An 18,128-nucleotide genomic window follows, 5' to 3' on the forward strand; every position below is an offset into this window, starting at 1 on the left:
ACGCCACGTTTAAACGCGCGATTTATCTGTGATGCCACAGTATATAAATAAGTTGTTGCAAATTGAAAAAGTAATCGATAGATAAATGTATTACGGACGACCGATATTAAAGAACATTTATTAAAGTGTAAAATCGCGCTGTAGCGACTTGGGAGATAACAAATTGCGTTTTCCATTTGCGATATCGGTGACGAAAAACGCGACTTGTCAAACATTCAAGATAAATTATGACTTGTTTGTATTTGTCGATTTTCAAGGAAATAAAAAGCATGTGTTAAATATCAAAATATTTTATTTTTGGGGAATATGACAACGATGACGGGGGCAAATAATGTTAGTTCAATGTTACGAGAGAGAATCTGTACGTTCTTGGAGTGTAAATTATCTCTACATGTAGAAAAAAGTTTTCATCAGACTTTGCAAGTTTGACTGAAAAACTTTTTCTCGCAAGAGATGAAACTACACCGATTTTCATGAAAACCAGAACGCCTGAAAGAAAAAAAGTGGGTTTCAGTTGAAGCAATCTTGTCTCGAGCTGTATCTGCGGTGGGGAGTTAATGTTATGTAGAAAGTAGAGGAAATAATTAAATAAAAGTATCAAACCGAGTGGATTGTGTCTAAATGTTGGGTGAGGATCAGTTGTGATTTTTTTATAAATTTAATCGGTGCAGAGGAGTGAAGCGTGGGATTATTAATTTTTGTAATCTGGTCAGATGTCTGACCTGGCACTTTTAATGCATTTTTTAACGAGGGCGGTGGATGTATCGCCTCCGAACGAATCGATATGTTGTCGGAAAAAATAAATCAAGGGGCTAAATATATAGAGCGGGAGTTCAGTCTCATTAAACTTCTCCGGAAGGTTTGTTTCTTTTTGCCTTATTGAAAATGTTCGCTTGAAACTATCGCAAAGTTTCCGTATGTTAGATTTTTCACCGTAAACAGTCCAGTCACGAGTTTGTTTGATTGTGTTTGCGTAGGACAGTGCTAGAAAATGTTAATTTTGGAAATAAATCGCGTTTGATCCTGCAGGAGCCGCAAGGAAAACAAACGCAGCGAAACTTAATTAAAAGCTTCTTAACCAATGAGACGAGTCACGGCGGTGTTCTAAGCTGAGCTTTTCTTTTTTCAAGTGTTCACCATCTTGTAGTACGTCAGGCAGAAAATCGTGGCCCCCTAGAAATCACACGAAAACGGTATTACATGAACGTGACCATAAACTGGAACCAGTGAACGGTGAAAAGTGTTTCCTGGTAAACTTAATCTAATCATTACATGCTTCATGAGCCGTAATAACGCCGTAAAGCGTGATGACATGTGTCCTGGTAAAAAATGCGTGCAATAAAACTTGCCGCGGAAAATATCAGCCAGCGCTGAAAGCTGAAAAGTCGTCCTGAATAACGGCCCGTCACCTATTAAAATGTAAACGAAGTTTCGTATTACGTGATTAGTTGGGACCCGGGAGCTGGACAACTTTATTAATTCGCGTGGCGATTTAAAAAGCGCACCAGAAAAATATCGATCAACTTTTCAAACTCATCCTGTCGAGGGAAATTTCAAAGTTTAAATCAATTCAGCCGGATTTAAATTAAGTCCGATTTGGAATTATGAATTCCGTATTTATCGCTTCACCGTCAGGGATGTGCACGTTTCGCAATTTCGTTACACGATATGAGATTTGGACATGGTGGATGAAACGTTTACGACGAACTAAAAATTTTCGAGATAAGTACAACGAAATAAAAAAAATTATTTATTGCCACAAACCACACAGACCATCTGAAGTGGCCACCGAAACTGAATATGGGCCATAAAAGCTTTTACAGTCTTACCCTAAATCTTCCGCTCGCTTTCTTTCGTTTTTATTCCGGTGCAGAAGTGAAATTATGCATAAAAATAAATTTACCAAATTTTAAAAGCGTACACGAGCTCATTTGCAAAGCGATACGATCGTTTGAACGTTGTTTTTGAGGAATTTATCAATCCCATCGGGATTAAAATTCCTGAAACATTTGTGTTATTGTCATGATTTTATCAGTCAAAAAAAAGAGACATGTTGCCACAAATGCTACTGTTTCTGTTGCTTTAAAAACGAAAGTGGAAGGTTTGGGAACGAGCCACTTTAAAAATGTGCAAACTTCCCGACACAAAAATAAATAAAAACTGTTTTGAGTCGTTGCGAATGATGTTTTAAGGAGAATTCTCCGTCAAACTGTTTTGGTTTTTTTTTATAAACAAAACAGCCACCAGAAAGTAAGCAAAAGAAACAAAAGTTATTTATTTGTCCTTGGGTGATTCGAGCAGAATCATAATTATTTCAGATTACAACAAAAGCAAGTCTATTGGAATGTTTACTTAACGTTATTTCGGGATTTAACATAGCACCGTTCCAGATGCAAATGACCCAAATTGTTGCGCACTCTTATTAATTTTGATTGAAGCGGTCTTGTTTTATTTGTAAATAAACAACAGACATTAATGGCGTAGCTGAACAGTTCGTGAAAAAACCACCAGCACGAACTTAGTTCAGCAACAATAGGATTCGATATTGATCCCTATGGAGACGAGGATAATTCAAACTTGTAATCTGGGCTAAGTTATGAGGATGTGAAAAATAAAGTTTACTCAGAGTTGTTTATACGAAATGGAAGGGTAAATTAATCAAAGAACGTTGCCGAAGTGAAGCGTCACTTTCTAAAAAAAAAATGAAATTCAATTAAAATTTGTTATTTTAGTATTTTTAGTTCATTTCGATCGCACTGTACTTTTGGTATCAGAAGAGCAAACGTTTCCTCTCTCTTTCAGTTTGCGCAATTATGATTGATGGTGACAGCTCCGATGCGAAATTCAAAAGCAGAAATATTTCACAATAAGTGTTTGATTAATTCGTTTATTAAAACATCCGTGCTCGTCAAAACTGCAAACTTCAGCGACTTTCTTTTAATATCGTTTGTACGACTGTGATTATCCAATTATTTTAGTTCTTTTCACAGTTGACGTTCTCGGGCACGCTTTACGAGACGAATCTCGAAACATTATTAAACTCAAGCATTTTCGATCAACGTAATATCTTTGACGCTCAGCGCAACCCCTCCGTTTAGAATTTATCTCGTCTCCAATTAAGATTCAATTGTGAAAACACGCTAACTTAATAATCTGTCTGATTCCAGGTGTAGATCCTTCAGGATACATTGTAAAAATGCAAGAGATATGCACGTTCTGGAATATCTGGAGATAGTGCTGACTGTGGTGATCGGAAGCGTAATCATCATCGCTTTAATCTTGTGTTATGCATGTGTATTCCGACACATATGTTGTCCTCCGCGTCCCAAGAAGACCAACCATCGACAGAAATTAAGAAGAGAGTCCATTTCTCTCAAGTACATCATGCATATTTCTAATCAACCGACAGAAACAAGTGTAGTGTAGTCGATGGTCGACACGAACGGGAATGTTTTGTTTATCTTCAAGAACGTTTAAGCAAATATTTTGCTAAAATGTAACGCAAGTCGACCATGTTTACAAGGAAAAAATGAAAACCAACACATGTTATTGCTGTACTACATTCAACACCACTTGTAAATATAAATCAATCGATTAAAATGTATTCATTTCGATTTTGTTGCAGCGAACGTGATGTCTTCTCACATTTTTTATCCTTTGTATTATTTTATTAAGATGTACACCAAATAAATATTTTTTCTCACTGACTGATTTCTCGCCGATTTTTACACTTAAAACTGTCTTTCAAATTAATCAATAAATGAGTCTTTGCCTTCTCCATTACCCACATTGTAACTGGTAATGGAGGAGCATCCATCCTCTTTTAGGTCACGGCGCTTTGCAACTGGTTGAAACATTCATTCGTTTCCGCACCCATACATTAATACATCAAAGGCCAAGCGGTCAACTTCTTGCAGCACCCTAAAGGTTCTCATTGGTACAATCCCTCGGGATTCATAAAAACAAATAAATTCTATCTTTCTCGATTCCTCAACTTCTTACGCTTTCTGGTACTGATTTTACCGACTGTTAAACCTGAATTATTATGTTATAAAAAAACATATTTATTAATAAAAGTATCGCTCCATCTTGACATTGCCCTGGTTTCTAATCACCGCTAATCACTCTAGCCTTCAAAGTCACTTGAACGGACTGTACGTTCAGTCACACTTTTAAAAATATACAAGGTCGCATTGCTTGGCCGAAAAAACACAATTTATGTAACACGCTTTGTAATATTCAAATTTTCTTCATTTGGTTTTTGCACCGTCCAAATTACTTTTTATTTTAAAACAATAACAGTCTGTTTACACAAGTTTTGACCACAACCACAATTAAGTTGTTTGACAATTAAATAGAAAGCTGCAATAGCCCCAAGGCCTTTTTTGTGGCCGTTTCGCCGTGCAGAATACAAAGGAGTTTTACATTTGATTAATTTACTTTGAATAGCGCAAACGTATTAACGTTAACTCAATTAAACTTGTGTTTTCGGTTCATTTAGTTTAGTCGTTTGAATAATTTGCATTCAAAAATAAATACATCATTAATAACTTGTAATTTATTTCTTTATAGTTAAAATAAATTTCTTTGAAAATATAACGGTAAAAGTGCCACATTTAGAATTATCGCATACATAAAAAGTACAAAACAATAAAAAACATTCTCCAATATGGCTCATTTCAAACGAATGCTTGAAATTATGTAACTGCAAATAAAATTAATCAGCTCCATCTTTCGCCCGTGGTATACCCATATTGTTTCAAGCGACTAATTAAAAATCAACCTGATGTATTTCATGATTCAGGCGGCGAAATGTGGAATTAATCAATATATTTGAAACAAGCTGTATATATTTGGATAAAGTTGGACACAAACAGTTTGCGGACGGCTCGTCGATCGTCAGCGTACAATCGTGATGTCTATTAACATGCATAAAAACGATAAAAACACTTATACAATAAAGAAAAGAAATAAAAAATGATTTTTAAAACCAAAAGATTTAGAATTATAACGATCCAATGGCAGAAACATACCATCTGCTATGAATTAGGCGGCTGTTGACTCCGCATTCGGCTGTTGTGTCTTTGCAAAACTTTCACAACTGTTTCTTTCAAGGTTTGAGGCTTACAGCACTCTTCCAACCAGCTAAACACGCCGGCCGATAATTCAGAAAAATTAGTAACTGACACGTTACTAAAAGTAAGAAAAAGTTGTTCCATGATTGCTTGAAACTAGAAAAATCAAGATTAATAGCCACATTTCTTGCTTTTCTTGTTGAAAAATTACCACAGAAAATTTTACTTCATCAGAAATCCTGGTTTCTGTGTGGCCCGGCTGAGTCTGCTGCGCCTTAACAATTTGTTCATAATTAGTTTGCATAATTCGAAGCGCTACCACTTCTTTTCTTAAGGCGTTTCTTTCCTCTTCTTGTTTTTTCTTCTGTTGTTGCAGGTATTGAATGTAATCTATTGACTTTTGTAAAACTGTAGCTTTACTCAGTTTGTACCCTTAACAGACAAAATAAACAGCGAACAATTTCAAAATATTGGGTATACATACCAGAAACATCAGTCTGTTGACAGGTTGGTACCAATTCTTGTAAAGTATCGTAACCCTTTTTAATCGCGTCTCTGCGTTTTTGTTCCGCTTGAGTGTGGGCTTCTCGACGTCGCTCTTTGTAACTCATGGGCGACGGTTTACTTTCAATTTCGTCCTCATCATCTGAAGACACCCAATTGGGAAGACCCTCACCAAAAATTGTCCTCTTACCTGAATTGAGCGACGAGGGGTTTCCGAGACTGATTGAACCTGTACTGTTGCACCTCGTGAACGTGCTGTGATCCCGCGGCATTTTTATTTCTGTTTGGTAAAAGGTTTAAAAAAGATTTCACATCCTTGGAGGTTAGGTTACAACAAAAATTTCGTACTTCTAAAAACACTACTTGTACCGTTATCACTGGGTGAGATAACTCCAAACATCAGCTACGAGTGTAAAAATCCATCGCAAAACGACGAATTACCAAGTTCTAATCGAAACTGCGATCAAAACAACAAACATGAAGAGTATTGATACTCGTTATGCTTATGCAATCAAGTGTTCATTGCCTTGTAAAACGTGCTGCCTAATTACAAATGTGATGAAACCGGGGATTAACAGGATTAATTTTTCAGATCTGTTGTATAATCTAATCATTTCATCGTAAATTTGTCGCAGAACTAATTAAATAAAACGGTGGCCTCCACATCAGCACATTTTATTTTCGAATGACAAGTGACAGAGGGTTATTCCGTCACTGTCAGCCAATGAGCAACAGTTATCTTAATACCTGTTAACCGCATTATAACTGTCAAAGATGTGTCACAAAATGAAAATAAAATAATCGATGAACTAATCCGTTTTGAGACGATCGTAAATTATACAAGCAAAGTTTTTATCACACAAATAATTTATTAACTAAATAAAATACGGGTACATAGGTACATATATTAAATTTGAAAATAGACAATATTTTTCTTTGTTTATTCAATTTATACTTTGTTAATTTTAACTCTAATAGTGTTTATTATCACACCTATTCCTAAATTTCCAAATAAAATAAAAGGACACTTTATATTAAATTAAGTTTAAAATTATAGAGTTTATAGTGTATCAACGATGTTTAGTAAATTAAACTAGCTAAACTATTGAAATTAGTAAAGTTGTTAATACTTCATGCAAAATATTCTATATAAAGCACGGTATTGAATAATTTTTGTAATATACATCACGTCAATTTACTCTGTAAATGATCAAGAATTAACTAATATTAATGTTTACAAAAATTAATCTAAGTAAATTAATAATTAATGTTGTACTAGAAAACGTTGTAAATGTATGTGAGCATACATAAAAAATGGCAGTGTCCAAATGAAATAAGATCGAAATTTAATTTGGACCCTACAAATGAAATCCACTGAATATAATACACCATAGCAAATTTTATACAAAATACAAAAAGGGCAAGAGAGTTTGTATTCTATCACACGCAATGCTCTAAACTGGCTAGCAAATATGGACACTTCCTGAGACACAATATACAACAGACATGGAGAGCATGTAATACTTGAAAGCTGAATAGTTATCGTAATTCTACTGTAATCTGGTGGGGAGTGATAGTAAAATAAAGATCGTCGCTGTGCAAGAAAAAGCTACAAAATGACGGGCAACAAATACCACTGGACCAGTCTTAAAAGGCAGTCTCCAAAAAGACAAAAAATATAATGAGACAGTTTACACCTCACTACGAATGTTGAAATTAAGCTCTGCATCCTGAAAACAAACATGCATCCCTCGCAATTAAATTTTTGTTCTTTTATTGTTGCGTCCTTTTAAAAACCTGCGCGTCTTTTTACTAGCGAGCGTCCTAGTCGGCGTCTCTCTTGCCTCATCTAATTTTCGTTTGGTACTTTTATTATCGGTGCTAGATACGTACGATGATTCGGTATTGACCGAAATCTCCGGCGTCGTCTCCGCGGCGGGGACTTCCGTAGTCGGTTCGCTGCTTTCTCCGTTGATCGGAACGAAATCCGAAAGTAGCTCCGTGCTCAGCCGTTCCAGATCCATTTCTTCGTTCGCAAAAACTTCCAACTCCTCTGGATTGGGCAGAACGGAGTTGCCGCAACTCGTGCAGAACAGCGGTATGGCTGGCGACCTCGAACGCCAGTACTGCAACTCGGTTTTGCACTTGTTCAATTCCTGCAACAGAGTACTGAACTTCCGGGAGATCTCTTCGTTTTTCTTGTCGTTCTCGTCCATCCTATTCGCGTACTCCAAAATCTGCTTCTGCTGCTCGGCCAGTTGTTTCTGCTGTTCCGACATCAACTTCTGGTGTTCCACGGCTTTCTGTCTGCATGTTCTCACGTCTTGGCGCAGAATAGACAGTTGGCTATTGTACCGTCTCATGCCTTGCCTGATCTTCCTGATGCCTTTACGCAACACGATGTTCGACTGTGGCGCCACCTCTGTGGAAACTTCCGTAATCGTGACTTCGTGCGGCGGACTTTCACAACCTTTCGGTTCTTCTATATCTGCTTCCATGCACAAGTAGTTTTTCGGACTCGACTCTGAAACAAATTTTTACAAAATATTCATCTCCACTAAAATTAAACTCAAAATTACCCGTGTAATTGAGGAATTCCGAGTTGAAATAAGCGATTTCCGGCAAAGCAGGTTCAATTTTTTCTTTGAAATATTCCATCGCCATCGTGGACAGGTCGAAAAGTTCGTCGGTGACTTTGTAAGGTCGCGCCAGTTTCGGTGTGCTTTTCACGTAATTTAAGATGTGCAAAACTTCGTCGAGAATCTCACCCGGAAAGAAACAACAATGTTTACGTTCTATGTGTTTGCCGAGCGACATCTGTAGAAGGGTCAGCCTCATGTGGAGGGTTTCTATGATGTCGCTTTCGCATGCCAAATGATGGTTTCTTCTTGCGCTCTCTCTTCGAGGCATTCTTCGTTTGATATCGTGAAATCTGTCAAGTAAATGATGTTGCAAACGGTGAAATGCCGTATTTAGCATGTCGCCGCATATTCGATCCACTCGGGTGCAAACCTACGAGAGAAACCCTCATTTAGACCAAACTATTAAATTTTACATCCAAAAAAACCAGCGAAAACAAAATCCCTTTCTAACCATCCTAATTTTTTGTCTGCTTTCTAAACTTTATATAAATTCATAACATAAAAAGATTTTTTTTAAATCTTATTTTCTAAACATACACCAGCCCATATCTTGACAAAAAAATATCGATTCGAAAAAACAAAATACTGATTATATTTTGACATCAGTTGAGAGATTCAAATATATCAAGGAAAAATGATTAATTTACAATTAATCAGACAGATTTTAATCTGTTTTTTTTTTAATCTATATTACCTTTTTAACAAAGCTTACACAATCTGCAACAAGTTATCTCTTACCATATATTTGCAACAGTCTCTCATAAGTAACTAGAAGACCTAATCCACATAGGCTACTGTTACTTGTAAAACATTTAATAGGTACAACAAAAATATAATTTGCATATTTTGCAGAAGTATATTTATATTTTTGTCGTGACAGGATGCTTGCAACAGCAAACATTGATAAATTACAAAAAGCACAGTTACTGAAATGATCAGTTTTGATAAATACAAATTCAACCCTACCAAATGAAGCCCCTAACCTAAAAATTATATTCAAAGTAAGACTTCAAATTACATCTAAACTAGTTGCATTTTCTTGGACATTTTTCTCGAACTTATCATGTCTATAGCATTTTCAAATCTACTTACAAATATTACCAAAATTATGTACAAATTATTAAACTGTGATGTAAACAATTAAACACCATCAAGAAAAGTCAGAGTACTTACAAATCTGAGCTGACATATATTCTTGTAGGTTAAATAGCTGAAAATTTTTTGAATAATTTCTTGAGGTAGGTCTAAAAAATTCGGTTTTGGTACATAACGGACGAGACTTCTGCATTGTACTTGGCTAGTCGGTGCAATAGCTGTGCTGTTTCGAGTGATTCTAGCCAGACCACTTTCTGGGCCACTTTGTTCGGGGTTTTCGGGAGTTCCACCACTTCCACTGGACATTTGTCTTGTAGAAACCATTTTCAATCTTCCCTTAAGTAACTGGCAGGTTACTTGTTCACCTGAAGACCCACAAAAAAGATTTTTTCTTTGTGATAGTATTCGAGTAAAAACGATAATTTCGAAAGGAGACGTTAAAACACACATCGAACTGTTCGATGGCGAAATTTCGTGCAAATAGGACGACCGGTTTTCGATCAAAATGAGATTTTCCGCGGATATGTCAGTGAAATAATCAAAAATGGATGAACATACCTGGAACAACAGCTTTTCCCTTTCATTTGCGAGCGGATTATGCATAATCGCACATTTTTAGTTGGATTTGCGAAAGTACGAAGGTTGATTGGTCAATTTCTGGAGCTTATTTTTTAAGGGGAAAATTATTTTAAGGACAAAGACTTCACCAAGTCCTCTCGAGTTTCGAAACGTTACCTCTGAATCAAAAATCTCTGGATCTGAGTGACGAAACTCACTAAACCAACACCAAACTAAAAGAACGAAAGTACCAAGACACACGCGCGAATTCGATCGACCAATCACAAATCTCCTCGTTTTAAATTAAACGTAATGGTACTAATTCAAAACTACAAAGTGAAATCTGAGACCAACTATGAGAAATTAACTTGTCACGATTTGTAATAAACTTAACCACAAGATTACGAACACAACAGTTTTATCTGATAAAACATATTTTTCTGCAATTTCCAGTGAAAATTGAATGACGGTTCAATGACAGATAGACCGTTAGCGTAATTTGTTATAACCCGTAAATACAATAATTATGAATAAAATTCAATTAAGAATAATTAAGTAGGTATAACAATTCTTCTCTCGTTTACAAGCAGCAAAAGCTTACATTAAACTTTAGACTCAATCAAATAATTTTTCTCAATAACACCATCAGTGTCCACTTTTCAGATAAAACAGTGCCTATTTTTAAAAGAGTACACAATATTTTATAATCAAGTATTTTTTCTTGGAAAAGAAGTTAACTGATAATATGGGAACCTGTATAGATATTCTTCTAGGTAGGTATTTATACGTATTTTCCAAAATGACGACTGAAGTTAACAAATTTACTAAATGTCCTCTAAGTGATAAATAACTTTAAACTAAGCATCTTTATCTTAAATAGAATTAATGATCAGTTACAGCACATTACACTAAAAACTTAAACCTTTTTTTTTAAATAAAATTTTCCTTGTGTTTTACTTTTATTAGGTATCAGACATCACCTTACCTATTGTGTACAGAATTAAAGATATCCACATATTTATTTGACCTTAAACACGATATATTATGAAATAACATTTTATAATCATTACGTTTATATAAATGTTATGTCTTAAATTATAAATATTTTTTAATAAAATCCAAAGTGTTTTAAATACTCTAATTCTTTGGTTGGCCAAAAAATCTTCACATTTTTCAAGTAATAAAAAGAAATTGATTTAATTTTTAAGATGCGTGGTAGGTAAAATATTCTTTGTATTCTTCAGTTTCTCGTATTACAACAATTTAGAATAGATGATCTCAACGATGGACTGCTGTACTAAACGCAAATATCTTGTCGTAATTACATAATGCGGTGCAGTTATCCGAAACTGCTGATTTTCTTATTTAAATCAGTTTAATCATAATAAAAAAAGTCTTGGGTGACTTTTAAATTATTGTATTATTAAATAAGCGCAGTTGTCCTTCATACAATTATATAATTGTGGTTAGTGTTAGTGGTTAAATTTTTACAATCTGCAAATCACGACGTTTGTGTTGAGCCCTATAAATGGTTTGTTGTGTAACAGACCCAAACAGGTTGTGATTTGCAAGTGATAAAAATGAAATCGCAATATTAGTGCGAAGAGGGTCGTAAAGTTTTATGAAGGACAAACGAAATAAAGTCATACTTTAGTACTGTATAGTGTATACAAAGTTTTTGGTATTGCCGCTTTAACTTTACATTAACAATTTGACTACCTTGTTTATCAATGTTTACCAATAGGTAAAACCGAAATTTTACCACAATATAATAGCTGTTCTTAGACATGCCAAGTAAACATTTTTTTCTATTTTTAAATTTTGGAAGATACATTTTGATTATAGATATTTATGAGACCATTTATTTAAATAAGCGGATGTTTCTGTCAATTCCATAAGAATAACATTTACTTTCCTAGGATCTGATCTATAAGTGATATTTTATTAAAAACAATAGGTAAATCCTCATTTGTTACACCATTAAAACACGGATTTTTAAAAAAGAGTCCAATAATCAGCAAAATAGAAAAAACTAAAAATAATTTTTTTAAATCGATTCGTTGTAAAGTTTGTTTAGTAATCTAGTAGTACTTAATCTCTTCTGGGATTTTTTTGCACTACCTTGTAAATTTATAAAATCCTATTTTTATTTTTTGAATTTATGTTTGACTGATATGTAGATACTTTGCGTTAACAAATTCATTGTGCAGATAAAGTAATGTGTAATTAGAGTTCCTTGTTATCTTTTTTTGGTGTTATTACTATTTTTACCAGTATTTAGTGCACGTGTCAACATTTCTGGTTAATATTTTGGAAACAGTAAAATTAAGAATATGCTATATTTGGAACAAATTTTTATCTACATCGAGTCAGATTTGAAAATGTAATGAATGGCGATGAATCGTAAGTTACCTACCCATCGGAACACATCTGGTCTTGCACTTCTGAGATTTTACTACCTGCACCCTCATCATGAGTTTAGGTGCTTCGTGTCAAATCAAAACATAACCATTTACCATTTTCCACAAGTAGTTCATAAAAATAAGAAAACTTGAAAACTGACTATTTTTTATCGTTTCTAAGGGTAAGTGAATTACATATTTAACTTTATATTTATATGATATGATTGATTTGGAAAATATGACTACTATTTTCACTTCTGTATTGAACTTCTTCCGATCATTGTCTCCGATACTGATAAGTATAATGGAAATACTATACTCGTACTACGAGCAAGACTATAGTTTTAAGTTTATGTAAATTACTTTCTTAGAGCAACAATTTAATTTAAAACCATTATCCTTTATGTTTCCTTCACTGTAAATATTATTTTACCGCCCGAGCGAAAGCACCCTCTTCTAATCGATTTAAAATTCTCAAAAAATTCAGGAATGATTATGTATCGCTGTAGAACAGTCTGTAAAAATGTCAAATTTTTAATGAAATCGGCAAATATTTCGTTTTAATTCAATAACCGCTACATTAATTTACATAATTTTGTTCTTTAAAAGTGGACTAAACAAAAATTTAGTTGATTTTTAATAATTAAAATTTCATATAATTTGATAATGTATAACAAAACAAATCGGACACTTCATAACATGCAAACAAGCGTAATTTTGGAGTGAGGCTAATCAGTTGTCGCGGAGGGTATCTTCAAACCAACATAAAGACAGGAATTTGGCAAGAAGTTTATTTGTGACTTTAGTGATAGTCATCACTTTGTGGTGTTGTTTTTTAAGTGAGTAAATGAAATTTTATTCCTTTTTTAGAAAGGAGATGCCTTTACCATTACGATTTAAAACAGTTTCGGGACATTAAAAGTGTTCTGATGTATTAAAAAGCCTGGAAAAACTGGGTGTATGTACTTTCCTATTCGAATAATTTCGAATTATCTAAATATTTATTTGGTCACATCCTACACACATACAAGTACATAAATATTATAGGGTATAAAAGTCTTGACACACGATATGACGAAAAATTAGCATTGTGCTATTATTAACGTTTATTGGATTTTTTATTAACACTTAATTAAACCAAGATTAGTATGTTAAATATTAGACTTCAACTATAGTACACACACAGAATACTACTGTTACTGAGTGTAGGTACGTTGTTTTTGGTAAATTTCATTATGATTAAGTTAATTAAGACAATTTTCAAAGTAAAATGTTAACTGTCGTTGGTGAGTTGGCGTAGCCGTGTCGAGAGGGGCTTCATATGTGCAATTACAACCAATATGTGACAAATTCATATTTAACTCGCTTGAAATTACAAATTAGCTGCGTTAACTTTAACAATTTGAAAGAAGAAAAACCGATTTAAAAAATTAGAAAGCGCGACTTTGTCCGACCTAAAGGTAAGTATACTGCGTTTGCGCAACGCGCTGCCATACCAATGTCATTTTCCCATATTCTTTACATTCCGATCGGCTGTACTCGAGAGTAGAGTACAGAACTCCATTTTTGTTTGTATTTAGTACATAACAATGTGTTTGTTTTGTTGCGAAAATCCACATTTAGTAAGTAGAGGAATGAAGGTACGTCTTCTTATTGTTATTTCCGCTTATCGGTTGTCATTTTTACGCGAGATTAAGCCATGTCAGTCCCGTTTTGTCGCAGGACAAGGATGATACGGTTCGTGCCGATCTGATGAATTTATAACATGTCAGCCACTTATCGCAGACATGATAATGTGACAGATAGCAGATGGCCTCAAAGTCTGTTTTATACCGCTTTTTCACCAATAGCCACACGAACATTTTCTGCACGGTGTCAACACCAATCATTAGCGATATAATAATTTTTTGTACGAAGTGGGAAGTGGTCAATACCTACCTGTCGGAACATGGGTTGCTTGGCGATGGGTTTTTACTGATGCAACGCATAATGAAAACAAAAATTCATTTTTTATCTGCTGTAAATATTTCGAAATAGTTGGTTAAATTTAATTAGATTGCAAACAAATATTGCATAACTATTTGCCAATATGCAACGGTTTAATGTACAACAATAAGTCATTAAATTTCTTAGCAATAATAAGAATAGTTTCGTTAGTTTTCTGATTGAGAGTGCTGTGAAATTATGGTAGAAAAATTCGGTTCCGTGGTAATTGTTTTTCAAAAAAGGTAATTCAAACGTTGTATTACAGTGTGATTGTTAATTCGTTTCAACTACAAATTTAAGTTGTATGTATTATTTTTTATCGTGTGTTTATCGAGAGGAACTTTCACCTTTTCAGTTATGGAAAATTGTTGTTACAATGACTGGAGTTCACGGAATCATTCCACTATTTAACAATAAAATCCTCCAACCATTCTTGTCAGGGTGACGCTGATTTGCCAAACAGAAATATATGTATTAATAAAATGGCAATTTATCCTTCATATTTTTAGTAACTACTTTTAAAAAAGCATTTACATTTATCATTGTCTAAATATTATCCATTTTTCACTCGTCAAATCCAGGACATAAATGACGTCACTCTTTATGACGTATGTACGTAATGACGACAGTATTTTAATGGGAAAACTCGTGGCTTTTATTTATAGAGTTAACGAGTTTCCTGATAGTGTCATTCGTTTTTGCGAATATAATAAAAGTAATTGGGATGGTGGTTAAAGGTTCGTTTCAAGTTCACACGTGCCGCTTGCTCATGTTTCCAGGAAAATTTTTCAAAATCGACGATTAAAACCAGTTAAACCAATTTTTCAAGTTCATCAAACTTGCAAATTATTGACGAAGTACCTTGGCCTTTAAAATATTGCTTGTAATACATGGAATCATACCCAGAATAATAATGAACGGAAACACAAATAAATCTTTTAAAAGAAGTTGGTCACAAATTTCTTAGTCGTTTTGCGGTACTGGTACTGAAGAAACATTTACAAGAATTTTGAGGCGCACCTTTCGGAATTCGTCAAAAACTATAATTAGTAAATATTGAAATGTCGAAACAATTAAAACAATATTTCAAGCGTGTACATTTCCTTGTAACACTTTACCCGTTTTAAACCCCACTTCTCCAACAGTTTTTCGCATTTTTGATGCACAATCCAAGCGCTCTTTTGATTGGCAGGAATCGTAAATCGAGCGAACACTTTGATGTTGATTTTATCCTTAACATGTTCCACATTTTGATACCCCACCATTGCGCGATTTTTTTTTATGATAGTGCAAATGAATCGCAAACCTGTGCCAAAAAGAGTGTTTGGCATTGTCAACAATGCTTGACGTAACTCTCATATGATTATTTTTGTTTACAGCTCAGTAGAATGGCAAAGGCATACTCCTAGAGACAGCACGGCTCACAAGTTATAAATTTTCAGTACAAATTTAAACAATAAGTTAGTCTCTTTGTATTCGATCTAATTTTTATAAGTGGGTCTTTGGATTATGTTACAAGAAACTCATCAGTAATATCAAATTGAATTGTTAATCGAGAAATTTGTTTTGTCTTAATTACATTATGGCTACTCAAGAAGATCGATCTTTGTCATCAGGTATGTCGCTTCCCCAGTGGATGAAGACAAAAATGAACGATAGGTAAGACGAATAAAAAACGGAATAGACGAAATATTTGAGTTTTTTTTAAATTCCAGGTTAGATTTTGAACAGAGCGCTTTCTCTCCGACTGAATTAGATGATAGCTTTATATATTATTATCGCAACAAAACTCGAGGTTTTAGCGAACCGCCCGGTAAGACAGTTACCGCGACTTTGGCGAAAAACCAACAACCGTGCACTGCTCCAGTAAATGACAAGAGACCAGATTTTTCCAAACACACTCCATATTGTCAGAAGTTCTTACAGGGTTCAGTTGGTGAGTTACTGTTTTATATCTGTTCAGATCTGAGCGTATTTTGATTATGTTTAAATTATAAAAATAGCTTTATGTCGCGTACTATTGTGAAAGTCTTGTTGATGACGACCGAGGCAGATCGATTAAAATCAAAGATAACAACAATAATAATAATGATGTAGTTTACTGACGGTAAGAAGTATTGAAAATGATCGAGAAAATGTCAATGTCTTTTGTTGATTTTCATTAGACCTTAGCACCTACGGCGACGGTAGCACCTGGTGCGGTTTTTTTAACCACGTAATTGTGTTAATTAAATTTTGATTCGCCGAATTATATTTCGTAGTTGAGCAAATACATGCGAACAGGCTGGGTCAAGCTAACTGACTGACGTAACATAAGAGAAATGTTGACAAAAGCGTTTATAATCTCAAATATTATTTGGTTTAAAAAATAAACACAATAAAAATTGTAATCTCATAAACATCTTCTTCTGTTTGTGATAGAAGCAGTGTCTCACTTTATCTTGTACTCGCCACTACAAAATATTTTACGCAGATTTTTTTAAATTTACTAATTTATGTCAAGTGGATACGGTAGAAAAACGGTAGGATCTATTGAGCGGCGTATAAAGGCATAATCTAAGTTAAATAAAATATTTGTTTTGTGGTATGAGGTACACATTGTTCTTTGCTAACAATTTTCCAACCAGACATTTGTCGGTAGACCTGTATCGTTGTTGCAACCGCCGGTAAGATCAACAATATCGTCCAAATCTGGTATTTGCTCTTGTATCCTAGTTGCGTTTTGTCATTTTGTCATTTTTCAGCACATTGTCATAATTTCCATCTTGTGAATTTCAGTATGACCGACGTATTTTTCAAATGGGAAAATCGTTTCTTTTCAGACACCACCACGGCCCAGCAAGTTAAATTTCCATCAGCAACGAAAACAAAATCCAGCGGAGTAGATGACGGCTTCAAGGGCGAAGCAGCGATGTGTGGTTCTTCAGTTGTCCGCGTGGCGCACCAGATGGTGGCAGGAAAAGTAATCCGCGGTTTCAACATCGACAAAAACGATTGCGACTCGCCTCCGGAGGGTTTCAACCCCTCGTTGAGAAGGGGGAGCAAGTCTCTGCCAGCATCGCCGCTAACTTCTCCCAGTTCTTCGCCGAAAAGCATGCGCCGCGTGAATAAATATTTCACGGGGCCCTTCGTGGACACGGAAAACCACCACGGGAGCTGGATTTTGTCGAATTTGCTTGCTAAAAGACAGAATTTGTCGCAGTCTGTAGGATACATCGCGGAAGAAGAAGGGAACGATATGAAGCGGATTGCTTCGAATATGAGCGTTGATGAAGTATCAGGTGGCAAGAAGAGTCAAGTATTTGTTCCCAAACCGTCGGAACTGAGAGAAATGAATTTTTGGTCACCTACTTCTATGTAAGAATGCGAGTTGGATGGGGAAGTCGATTGCTTCATTACAAGATTTGTGTTTACAACAGTCATATTCATAAGTGGTGTTGAAAGCAATATATGTTTATGACTATGATGTTTAGTTGGTTTTTATTTTTAATCGTATATTTTGGACTACTGTGTACTTTTTGTAACTTGTAACCAAATGCTCATTAAAATAATTGATTAAATACATATTTAAGGAATAAATAAATTATTTATAATTAAAACAGTTCTACTTCTGTAAATGCGCGATCACTGTCGATTTTACAAACAAGGTTTTTTAATGGACAAAAGTGTGACAACTGAGACCTTGCCTGAATTGACCTGAAACGTTGCTGTATTTATTTTTAAGCACAATTTCTATCCTATTAATAGCTAGTCATTTTCCGGATACTCAGTTAACTGTGCGACAATTCCAAAAAAGTGGAAAGATGTTTTTTTTAACGTTTTTCTCTAATGTTACCATTTTAGGTAATAATAAACTCTCTTATCAA

General features: G+C 34.6%; 3 protein-coding genes across 7 annotated transcripts; 1 reads left to right on the forward strand and 2 right to left on the reverse strand.

The window, feature by feature from the left end:
• Positions 1-274: 274 nt before the first annotated feature.
• Positions 275-5,912, reverse strand: bigmax (helix-loop-helix-leucine zipper transcription factor bigmax). 4 transcript variants are annotated; one of them, XM_069053145.1, is made up of 4 exons: positions 5,560-5,851; positions 5,287-5,507; positions 5,034-5,231; positions 275-489 (listed from the first exon to the last, which is right to left on the reverse strand). In XM_069053145.1, exons 1-3 carry the CDS (start codon positions 5,849-5,851, stop codon positions 5,040-5,042), a joined length of 705 nt encoding a protein of 234 aa, XP_068909246.1. In that variant the 3' UTR covers positions 275-489; positions 5,034-5,039. The 4 variants fall into 4 exon arrangements, with proteins under 4 accessions (XP_068909246.1, XP_068909245.1, XP_068909247.1 ...); XM_069053144.1 differs by lacking the exon at positions 275-489 and adding an exon at positions 516-1,173; XM_069053146.1 differs by lacking the exon at positions 275-489 and having other exon boundaries at positions 4,541-5,231; positions 5,560-5,721; positions 5,770-5,912.
• Positions 5,913-5,927: 15 nt separating this feature from the next.
• dmpd (F-box protein dmpd) lies at positions 5,928-10,271 on the reverse strand. Its single transcript, XM_069053128.1, has 4 exons — positions 9,875-10,271; positions 9,395-9,681; positions 8,159-8,591; positions 5,928-8,103 (listed from the first exon to the last, which is right to left on the reverse strand). The coding sequence occupies exons 2-4, from the start codon at positions 9,638-9,640 to the stop codon at positions 7,337-7,339; spliced, it is 1,446 nt and encodes a 481-aa protein (XP_068909229.1). The 5' UTR covers positions 9,641-9,681; positions 9,875-10,271; the 3' UTR covers positions 5,928-7,336.
• A 3,491-nt stretch (positions 10,272-13,762) lies between these two features.
• Positions 13,763-17,861, forward strand: LOC138134708 (uncharacterized). 2 transcript variants are annotated; one of them, XM_069053140.1, is made up of 4 exons: positions 13,763-13,916; positions 15,642-15,921; positions 15,978-16,198; positions 17,085-17,861. In XM_069053140.1, the coding sequence occupies exons 2-4, from the start codon at positions 15,845-15,847 to the stop codon at positions 17,621-17,623; spliced, it is 837 nt and encodes a 278-aa protein (XP_068909241.1). In that variant the 5' UTR covers positions 13,763-13,916; positions 15,642-15,844; the 3' UTR covers positions 17,624-17,861. The 2 variants fall into 2 exon arrangements, with proteins under 2 accessions (XP_068909241.1, XP_068909242.1); XM_069053141.1 differs by lacking the exon at positions 13,763-13,916 and adding an exon at positions 14,008-14,504.
• Positions 17,862-18,128: the final 267 nt, after the last annotated feature.

This window comes from Tenebrio molitor, chromosome 7 (genome assembly GCF_963966145.1).
Source record: "Tenebrio molitor chromosome 7, icTenMoli1.1, whole genome shotgun sequence".
NCBI lineage: Eukaryota > Metazoa > Arthropoda > Insecta > Coleoptera > Tenebrionidae > Tenebrio > Tenebrio molitor.